General features: G+C 38.0%; 1 protein-coding gene across 6 annotated transcripts in view; it reads right to left on the bottom strand.

Moving 5' to 3' along the window:
• LOC126185133 (biotin--protein ligase) overlaps positions 1–12035 on the bottom strand; it is a 360657-nt gene that overhangs the window by 136404 nt on the left and 212218 nt on the right. For 5 of the 6 annotated variants that reach the window (XM_049927960.1, XM_049927963.1, XM_049927966.1 and 2 more), the window contains one exon: positions 8847–9170. In XM_049927960.1, coding sequence (XP_049783917.1) covers positions 8847–9170 — 324 coding nt within the window. The remainder of the gene's footprint in view (positions 1–8846; positions 9171–12035) is intronic. The other variant, XM_049927964.1, reaches the window with a different exon arrangement.

Genomic DNA, 12035 nt, shown 5'->3' with positions numbered 1-12035 from the left:
ACAGTAGCACATTCTTTTGGCCTAAGTTCACAAAATGTAGTAAAACCAATTTTATCTTCAGGGTATTTTTCTCTGAAAGCTAAGTATACATCTTTCAGATTATGTAAAATTAGTCTTTTTTGTCTTATACACTTTTTTGCCATTTTCTGAAGGGACAGACAGACTGTCTTTTTTATTAGCAGAAATGTGACTTATATCATCTTCACAGTAAAAATTCTGGACATGTTTTTCCACATCCTTACCTGTTCTGTTTCCCATTTTATAACTCCCTTTTGACAAAATACCATATTCTTTTAGCAATAGCCTCAATTTCTTTACCATGCATTCAGTAGTGTTAAAAAACATTTGGATTTTTTCTTTACTCCATGAAGCTGGTCTAAGGTACGTTTTTGTAGTTTTTATTTAACAGAACTTCTGCTGAATTTCTCTTTAAGTTTTTGCATTAAAATATTACAGTCTGTACATTCAGCACTGCCTGTTTCTTCAGACACATTTTTCACTGGAACATGTAGCGCTTCCGATACTGTTTGCTGGAATTTTAAAGCTAAGCAACAAGACTTGGGTCGAATGTGAACTTGGTGAAATTTCAAGTAATTCACAACTTTCATTAAGTTTTTGAAGAGCTGTAGATTGATCTGGTGTATATTCTTCACATTCATCCATCCCTGGAAGGTTATCCCCCATAGGAGATAAAATGTCCTTATGGCATATTATGCACAGCTTGGTACCTGAGAAGTCCAAGGGTTTTATACTTCCTTGTCGTGGTTAAAGAAATAGGTTTCAAAGATTTCTTAGCAGTCTTTTTACCATGTTTCTTAAAAGGGTCACAGCAAATTCTTTGTCTGTCTTCAAATGTTCCCAAATACAGCCTTTTGCGAGAAGAACAAACACGCGTTATATTTTCACAGGTGCTTTTTAGCTTCAATAATTCAATATCAGCTTGATTCAGGGTTGACATATCTATTAAATCAAGCTATTCACTGCAACTACTTTTCTTCTGACACACGGCTGCTGACACAAAACCTAAACAACATTTGTTTTCCATTGTGATTTTTAATCAACTGTGTATGTTGCAGAAAAGAACTGGATGGTTGTTGATTAGCTATTTGAAGGCAATTAATTATTACAGCATTATTGAAAAAGTATAAGATCTGACAATAGAGGACAAACACCCATCTGATTTTTTTATGTTGAAAAGTATGGCAGTAGGAATTATTTGAAACAAAAATTCAGATGGTGAAACTTTTGATTCTGCTATAAAAAAAAAAATTCCTGAAATCTGCAAAAAAATGGTGAGAAATTGCATTAATTACAAATTTTCAAACATTTGTTGCTTAGACACAGCACTTTAATAATTTTTATATTATAGTTATATTCTTTTACTTTCCAATGACACGAAATTGAATAAAATTGATTCATAAATAAAAAAGTTATAGTGGTTACAAACTTACAAGGCACTTCATTTCTCAATGCCAGTTGGCAGAAGGGATCCACATTTCAAAATGGTCTCCTAATTACAATTTTGGTCAAGAAATTCTAGAAAAAACCTTTTAACCCTAACTCATTATGTACATTCTTACACCAAATTTTCAGAATAATCTGTGACATAAGGGCAACGGCCACTGGGTGATTTATAATATTACTTGAAAAAACAGCTCTTCGGTTGCACAGGTAAAAATTTCCAACTGTGTGATTTCACGTGAAATTACCCAGGTACCAAGATAATTGCCCATCAGGATGTGTTTTCGACAGAATCAAAGGTGACATTGTATATCTTGCTGCGGATTGCTCTTAGTGAGCTACCCAACACATGGTGATGAAGGCGATGCTCTCACCATACACACCATAATGCCCGTGGGAACGTGTCCATGTTGATTTTGCTCGACCCTTCCTAAATTCTTAATGGTTGTTGGCTGTCAGTGCATTCTCTAAGCTTCCACATGTTACCTGCTGTCCTTCAACATCAGCTGTCGCTATGATTCAGGTCCTCTCTAAAAAAATTTCTATTGAACCATTGCCTTATATGCTCATGACGGATAACAGTCCACAGTTTGTGTCTCAGGCCTTCCATGATTTCTGCATTCATCACGTGGCTGTAACCATTACTCTGTTCCCTTAAACAGAAATCATCTACCTCTGCTGATACATTTTTAACTTCAACTGCTGGCAAGACCAATGCTAAGCCTCCCTTAGTAACATTGACACTTTCAGCCATAACACAATAACCCTCACTTGCAGCTGGCAAGACCAAAGCTATGCCGCCTTCACTAACATTGACGCTTTTCGTCGACTCACAAGTACTTGCTACTACAACACCTTCCTTATTGCAATTTCTACTATTTGCTAATACCTCTTCAGAACTCTCCACACAATCTGCTTTCACAAAATTCATCTCTTCTTTAACTTCTCTTTCAACCACTGAATCTTTCCATTCATCACCATTCGCACACTCATTCATTACATATACATAACTTACAGCATTCCCCGCAAATTTATTTCCATTACTTTTACTTAAATCTCTCACAAATCTATGCTTCCACCATTCGCACCTGCTTTTATTGAAAGAGCCACCTATATAGCCTTCCTCCGTAACACACTCCATATTACATATTTGTTGCCTTTCTCCAAATCTGTCAACATCATTTCTACCATTACCATTATCTCCAGTCCTTTTCATCGCCTGTTCAGATTGCCATCCCCGGACCTGATATGTGGCGAACATCAGTTTCCCGACCGGTTGTTATGCGATTGCACTTCGCGCGAATTTCCCCCATCAAATTTGCGTTCTTTACTTTGGTCCCATTCACGGAAGTTATCACTCCCGTTCGTTCTCTGACCATTCTGCTCATTCCAGCTGCTTTCTCCATGAGAATTCTTTTGATTTCTCTCATGATTATTATTTTGGTGATGATTATTTAGTTTCCCATTTTGATAACTACCGCCCTGTTTGCTCTGAGGTTTGAACTTCAAAGCCCTCTCTAATTTTTCTACACATTCTAGAAATTCGTCCACGGAATCACATAAACTATGGACAAGATCCCACTGCAAATTTTTGGGTAATCGCCTTTTTATCGTGGTGATTTCCGTTAAAACCCCCAACGGATGTTTCACATGCATAAGATTGCCAAGTTTGCACCTGCAAAAATCTCTCATCGTCCCATTACCGTACCTGTAACTTGGCTCATTTGAAAATTCATTTTGGATCCACGTCTGTTTTGCCTCACTCCAAAATTTATTCAAAAAACACTTTTCGAATTCTTATTGTATTCATTTTATTTCCCAATCCCTGGATCATTTGTATTAGCTGAGACATCATATCTCCTCCACATTCATTCCACTTGCCTGAATTCCTGCTAGTTACACTTTCACGCTCTGATTTTGGACTAACCAGCTCACATATGTTTTCAGAATTTCACATACTAGGTGACTGTTTTATATTCGCGAGATCTGTAAGTGGAGCTTGAACTTCAGATTTAAACACAAGATGCTGCCGTCATACTGCTGCTGAACTGCGTCCGCCACTGTAGAAGTAACTGTAGCTGCTGCCGGTCGGTTACCGCGTGTTCCAACCATCTCCGATACCGCTGTCCGTTAAAAGCGCTAACCGCTACCGTTCCCTGCACTCAACTTATTTAGACTCTGAGCCCCCACACAAATTCCCAAACTAGATTAGGATCTCTATCGATAGCATATGTTAGTTGTGAAAATGACTGGGCAATTTCACTATTTCCAGAAACCTACTTGTGGCAGGGGGGGGTGGGGGTGGGGGGGGGGGGCGTGTATGATCTCACACTGTCTTTTGTGAGAGGTTCACTCTACAGAAATCTCTACTAGTTTTGCAAAGGTTTTTACACTTTGCATAGTACGCTGAATAACAGAGAGAAAAGGAATTACCACTTTGCACGACACAAATCCCAGACGAGCCCCCAGTTGCGGGATTTCAAATTAAAAAATTTATGGTGACCCTCAACTACGTACCCTTAGACTCAGAGCTGAAATATTAAAAGTTTTGGCTGGTTTTGTTGTCTAGGGGCTGGGATACGCAGTTGCTGTATCACAAGCCAAATACTGCTGAGTCTACAGAATACAATATGAATATACACATGAATCAAACGGTCGAAGGTTCCTATCATTCGGCAACTGCAAATTTTGAATGTAACATAGAAATTTATAAATGAAAGATTGCAATTAAATAAAATCTGCAGGTACTATTTTTAACGACTTTAAATGACGAGTACGATAGCAGAAGCACCTTTAAGAATGCCGTTTCTTACTGCAAAACATTTATTGTTATCGATGGTCCAGCAGTTAAATAAAATATAAGTTGAATAACAGGGAAACAATAAATTCCTACTTCACGTAATTAGTTATGAACAACAACATAGCTTGCGATATTCACTTCTAAATGCATACTACGTCTTCACTGGAGATGCCACGGAAATCTCATAAGTGCAAAAGTCGGCACTACGAGATATTTCTATCTCCCGTGACCACGCACAAACTGTTCAACACTCTCCAAGTATTTTCTGCGACTGTCCATCGCACCTTCCCATCCGGCACTCTCCTCGTGTCCTGTGCGACCCGATGCTCCTCCCTCACTTCCATACCAATCTCTCCATTGACTTTGGTAGTAGCCTACCGTAGTAACGAGCACTGTGATTGGCTAGAGTGCTCCCGCCACGTCTCCAAGCCAACGCACACTCACAAACATATTGAAACACATACGAAATACTGGATTTACATTGAAATAACTTGAAATTGAATAAATATTCCTATGGTATAGCCATAAACATGCTCTCACACACATTATTAAATACATAAACAAATCGAATAAACATATATCAAAGGAATAGATACAAAAGTAGGCCAGTAGCCTAATGTCTCTGTGCTTTCTAAGACACAGTAAATATTTGACCAATTTCTTCACGAATAGTATATATCGGATATAAACAAAGACATAGACAGATGAAGATATTTATCAGAAGGCTGCTACCATTTTTTCGTGTAACTGTGGAGTACTTACAGCCTGACGCGATCAATAGCAACCGGCCACTTTGACCTCCAATAACTCGTATACTATTCAAGTTACATGCCTATAATTCATACCAATTTAGATTTACACTAATAGCTTTCTAAAAACACGTTGATCGACAAAATTGGATGAAGCGTTTATATTTTGGAAATTCGTTGCTGGGTGTTACTTGTATAATTTACAGTCAGATACTAAACTTTAGCTAATAAAGATATTGAAAATCTGATTACACCATAAGAATCATCATGCAAATAATTGTAATGTACATGTTTCTTTGTAAGGTATCTTGATTCCTCTGGCTATTATTCATTTCTACATGAACCGTGAAATGTTTGCCATTATGGTTTCACAAAGTCTGTCGCCACCTTTGGCACTCCCGACACACAAATCTCCTTCACTGACACAAAGCACAGTCCTCAGTCGTCAACACAGCTACAACATGGAATTCCCAGCGACGCGGTCAGTCTGGACCACGCGCTGGGGCTACCCCTCTTACTCCGGCTAATGTTCGGCACCACGCGATTGCTGACGAGTCCTGGCTTGCCGAGCGGCCCATGCGGCCACACCAACTCCAAACTTAGATTATTTTCAGGGCACCACAAGTCACCTGTTACCTCACACGCTCTGTGCGTCAACTTCCAAAAGGCATTTGATACAGTTTCGCACTGCTGCCTAATGAACAAAATAAGAGTACTGGTAATATCAGACTAGTTGTGTGACTGGACTGAAGAGTTTCTAGCAAACAGAACTTAACATGTCATACTCAACCGAGATAAATCTTCAGATGTAAAATTAACTTAGGCGTATCCAAAGGGTATGTTATAGGACCGTCACTTTTTTGTTTATCTATACTACTATATAAAGACATCACGGTTTAATGTTATTCTGAAAAATTTCGGAAGGCACTTGACCAATTAACATAAAATTTTTACACGATTTTCTAAGGAACATCCAAATGGACACAGGCTATACATCTTTTAATATTCATAATACATAAATATATATGTAATATTATATAATTACCATAAAGCTCGAAAAGCTCTTGACCAATTTACTTCAAATTTTTTACATGATACGCTAATATACATTCAGATGAACATGGGCTATGTGTTTTTTTTAAATGACTGTGTTGTACATACGGCTTATCAGCTTATGATTCTAATAGTACTGTTGAGTCTGAATTGATTGAATCTTTGTAATGCTATTCATTTACAGATTACAACTACATGAAATACTGTCATTAAAACTACTATCCTTACAGATCCTGCACCTGGAGAGGTCGCTCTCATATCCCTTATACTGATAAGCCCAACTTATTTAACCAATCATTTTAAGTGATTTCAATTCCTACTCAAGGTTTCATTTGCAATAATGATAAAAAATGGCCAAGGTCAGAGAGAGGAGTAAGAGGACAGTGCGCAGGTGGACGGGGGAGGACATAGAGAGGAGTACCGATAACGAGGAGATGAACAGAAACGGGGTGGGAGGAGGTGACGCACGCAGAAAGACGAGTGGAGGAGGAGATGGACAAAGTGATAGCAGAGGAGTAGAGAAGATGTGTGTGTGTGTGTGTGTGTGTGTGTGTGTGTGTGTGTGTGTGTGAGAGAGAGAGAGAGAGAGAGAGAGAGAGAGAGAGAGAGAGAGAGAGGGGTGGGGGGGGGGGGGTACTTGTGACAGAGAGGTAAATCTCGCTGTATGTGATAGATACATGCCACCAAATCGCTGCACATACCGAATTTGCATAAACCAAAAAGTCATTTTATATGTAAAATATGGGATTAGATTCTCATTTACTCGGTTATTAAGTTTAAAATAGCAGAGTTTCTTAGCATTTTCACCAAAAACAACCATTATGATCTTTCTGAAATGCATTTCAATGCAAGCTTTATGTACTAAAAACTTACCACTGAAACACACCATACATTATAAAATCATTATTCTATCTGCAATGAACTCCCCGCCTGCTCTTGGCACAACTCCTTAGTGAGCTAGGATTTTGAAAGTGGTATATCATAAGGTGTTCTGATCTGCAATGGCCTGCAGAATTTCCTTCGTAAAGATGGGTGCATCTGCCCTTGTCAGCCTCAAGAACAAGGAGCAGTTTGTTTTTCAATAGAAATGAAGATGTGAGTAAGCATCTGTTTCAAAAATAAACCCATTTCCTAAGGTTGAAAACCTGCTTCATAATATAGTCTTTTTCTGTTACTATTTCTTAAATGTCTTTTTAAATTCCTTGGTTCCAACTCCATCTTCTGTACCTCAGCATAATGTCATCAAAGATAAAACAATGCTTTAAGCTATCAACCCAACCTGACCTGTGTTGGATCATCCTCTTCTTTTGTTAAGTCTACCTACAAGCTCTTGGCCTTAGCTTTAATAGCAGCTCCAGAGGGAGGGGATGTGCTGTTGATTGTGGTGCCCAATCCAACGGCTTAGCAGTTTTTCCATCACATCTGAGCAATATGTAGCCACCCTAGACGCATTTAAGGCAGTTAAACAGTGAACAATTTTTTGAAATTATTTTGCACTGTCATGAACAGTTCTCACAGTGGATTCACTAAGTCCCAGAGCAAGCTGAATGTCAACAATATGCTCAACTTTGTCACAGTGATCCAAAACCTCTAACTTCATTTCTACTGACTATGGTCTTCACTACGCGCTTCTTTCCCTTGACAGGCACACTTTCTTTCCTTTTACCTGGCATTTTCCTTTTACACAACACTGTCAAGTGCAACTTCACTGATCTACTGACATCAACTGATGATTCATGTCTCAACAAAGACGACAGATGTTGCACATTCAGATGCACTTTCACAGTCACAATGCTACAAAATTGTAGCAGAATGCATGAAAACCTACAGGAGATTGATGCTTGGTGCAGGAATTGGCTGCTGACACTGAACATAAATAAACATAACATATTGTGCATAAATAGGTGGAGAGATCCATTATGTATGGCTATACAATTGAAGAACAAACACTGGAAGATATCAAATCCGTATCTGGAGTAAGCATATGGAATAATTTAAAGTGGAATGACCACACAAAACTAATCACAGTTAAGGCAGATGCTAGACTGATATTCACTGGAAGAATTCTCAGGAAATGTAATCCGCCTACAAAGGAAATAGCTTACAAATTCCTTGCTTGACCAATACTTAAATATTGTTCATCAGTCTGGAACGCATGCCAAATAGGACTGATACAGGAAAAACAGAATAGCCAAGGAGCAGCACATTTCGTTACAGTTTCACTTAGTAAGAGTGAAAACATCATGTCAGCCAACTCCAGAGGCATCCATTGCAAGAGATGTGTTCAATACAATATGGTTTACCGTCAAAATTCAGAGCACAAACACTGCTTGGAGAGTAATACTGGCTCATATATCTTTCTCTTCTTGCCCTGTCCTGTTTTGTTTCTCCAATGTCATGATATAGTTTCTCCTATTTCTTCCCCTCATCAGCTGCACTGGCACTATGACTATAGTAATCATTTTCTGCATATAGCCATGAGTTTATTTGAATGACAACTTGTTTTGTTCCACACTGGACATCCTATTTACATCACATAACTTTAGCTGTAATACAAGAAATGATGGTTTCAAAAGAGAACAACTTCTATAAATCATTCTATCACATCCTTTCATCTTTCTGTTTCACTAACAACACTTCATGCAGAAAAATATAACAGCTTATGGATAAATGGCTCAATTTATCAATGTTTCTGAATACTTGCAAATTCAACCAATAATAGGAAAATGAAACAGAAGAAGATGTTTACAGACTGAAATTTTTATTAAATTACAGGAACTCACCTTAAATCTTCAAAGCGAAAGAAGCGTCTGTGCTCAGGTGATGGCTGGTAGCAAAAGATATGGTGCATTAGGCTCACATGTTTCCACTGACCATACGAAAATTGCACTAATTCACGCTCACGAACCTCTGCAGTGCGGAACATTGGCAGCATTAAATGAAGAAGATCTGAGCACAGGCACAATACTTTTCCACCTTGTAGCAAATAGTTGATAACACGTGATCCCAGCTCATGAGAAACATTTCCAGATACAACCAACAATCGGGTATTATCCATCCATGGTTGAATTAGCAGCTGCTCCTGAGTAGTTGTATATACTGTATATCTGAAATTCACATGACGTTTAGACTATCCATAGTACAAAAGTAAAATATTTGAGTTATTACGATGCATGAATCAGTACTGTTTAAAGACATTAAATCTACTCATAAGTCATATCCATCATTCAGCATATAATAAGTATGACAGCATTACTAAACCTATTTACCTGTAAGTAAAAGTAAAGTAGGCATCAATTATATACTTGTTAATTACAACAAATTGTTTCTCTAGAACAAAGGAATTAACAACCACAACAATGTATTCCAGTTTCTGTATGTGCGGTGCTCTTATACTTTAGGCCAGGCCTGGTCAAAGAGCGCTTCACAAGTGCAAGCACTCCAGCCTCACTCCAACCTAATGCTTCAAGTGTAGAGGGGAAAGGAGGGGTGTGTGTGTGTGTGTGGGGGGGGGGGGGGAGGGGTGATGAGGAGAAAGAGGGGCATGAAGGCTGCAGCCAGATGCCACTAGAGCAAAGTGGTAGCCTTCTCAGATGCCAAACAGTTTGCAGACAATACTTCTTGTGTTGAATTAGATTTACATTCTGTACTAAGAATACTATGGCATCTACACACTTGTCCAAGAAAGGAAAAGTGGAAAAGCTGCATTGTTTTGCACTGAACAGGAATTGCTTCATTTTTCACATTGTTTGAAGGCCATGCAAAGTGCTTAGGGTAAAGGGTAAGTAGAGTGGTGTCCAATATTTATGGCCAACATCACCAATTATTTGAATTAAATGTACTAGTGCAAGGCGAGAATCAATTTGTAACAGAAATGGCTGACAGGATTGAGGCTATCAAACGAAACTTAATCCTACGCACAAATCAGCTTAAAGTTCACGACATGGAACATTTTCCAGAACTAAATGCAGTCATTTGTGTACCAGATGTGACCAACTACATTTTAGTAATTGAAATATTTCACAGTAAGTTCTCATACAGAGTCCAAGATTTTGCATGACTGAAGACTTATTTTGATTTATCCATCAGATCATTCTCACTTGTGGCTGCTCATTTCTTCTGACTTGAACTGACAGATGTACAGTGAAGCATCCAGCTCAATGACCTGTTTGTTCACTCCAGGAATTTACAAGACTTTACAAAATGTTACCCCAATATCCTCGACTGCACAGGCAAGCTATAAAGTTATTTCAATGTTTGGTTCAACACAGGTGCAAGCACTTTTCTTCTTCTTTTTCTCATCAACGGCTGGGTTTAACAGATTTTAATCTGTGTAGCTCCATGTGTTTCACTACATCACAAACCATAGTTCCAGATATATTAAATATTCTAAAATTGAAATATGTATAAATTTATGAACATTACAACTTAATATATGTAAAGCATTCTGTAGTTCTTTTCACACAATTAGCATCATCTAATGTACTCATTTCATTAAGTAATGATGTTAGTGCTTCGGCAGAAAAATAAAAAGTTGAAAATAAACACATGTGATAAAATCCTGATTATAAAAGTACGCTACAATATTCACCTCTTAGAAGTAGCTGCACTGTGTTTCAAAACACATCGTCCTAAGATTTCCATACGTGGAAGCTTCAGCATATAGCCATCTTACATTACACACCTGCTCGAAATAGCACAGTGGAGGGGGAAACTGTAGTGCTGAGCAGACATGGCTGCATTTGTGGAGCACAAGCACACCCCACTAACACAAATCTGTCAGTATTGTATTAGGCTATCAATACAGATGATCTTTATTACTCTACTCAGAATTTTGTCTGTTTAAGACAGAGTTTAAAAGACCCAAATTTGTAGGAACCGTTAACGTCTTCTTTTTTATTGTTGTTCTAACAGACAGACTATTTTGTCATGAATAATCATCACAGGTGAGCTAGGGATAAAAAACGAAAGATTCTGTTAACCACCAGACTACTGATGAATACTACAGTAAACACCACAAAGAATTTACACAAGATATCACCGAAATACTCAAACTGATGACAGTTTAAGTGAACAGTTTTAACTTTCAATCAACTTAAGTAAATACTAATTTATTTGAAATAGACAATGAAATAGCATTTTAAAACAGAGGAAGACTCTGAGACTGATGGCATTAATAGCTTTTTGAAATACACCATGCATGAAAACTATACTGGCTGTCATAAATAAGGGAGACCTTACAACTCAGGAACACCTAGAGCAACTGACACTAAAGCTGGGTATTCTGTTATCATGGTAGCAATGCAGAAAAGAAACACAAGTAAACCAGATGCATTGCAGTCCACTCACACACATACCACAACTACATTTTTGAGAGAAGGGCAGCAGCTGGTGCTGTTAGAGTTAGGGAAGATGGTTTAGATCATCAGCTTAGTGGAAAGATATTAAATTTTCAATGATTAATCCTGTATCAAGCTGCAAAGTGATAACAGGCGTGTCTTGATGATAAGTGGAGCCCATAGGTATGCCTTTGGGCAAGACAATGTTTGTCTGTCATGTAGTATATATTTAGCTGGATACCAAATCTCCTTATTTTTGCCAATGACATCATGATGAGTTTATCATACAAGAAAACAATGTTTCAAAATTGTCTAATTTTTGCATTCTGCAATTCGCTACTTTTCATTTTCAAATTACCAGTTCCAGGCAATGTTTCGTATCTTCAGATAATATGTTGTAGCTACAGAGTAGCCCAAGGTAAAGGAACTGCCTGTCTGCTGTCATACTGCTCAAAAATCCTCAATCCTTGCTGTGCTGAAGTTTTGCAATAAGAAAGGCAGTCACTTCCTATGGCATTCATTCACAGAGAATACCATTATTGCCCTTATACATCACTGCATGAGTAGTATTGATGATAGTCATTATTTGCACACTGAACTGACATTAATACATTAAACTATCTATCTTGTATA

Source organism: Schistocerca cancellata, chromosome 4 (genome assembly GCF_023864275.1).
Source record: "Schistocerca cancellata isolate TAMUIC-IGC-003103 chromosome 4, iqSchCanc2.1, whole genome shotgun sequence".
NCBI classification, from domain to species: domain Eukaryota; kingdom Metazoa; phylum Arthropoda; class Insecta; order Orthoptera; family Acrididae; genus Schistocerca; species Schistocerca cancellata.
This window is presented reverse-complemented; position numbering and strand designations above follow the sequence as displayed.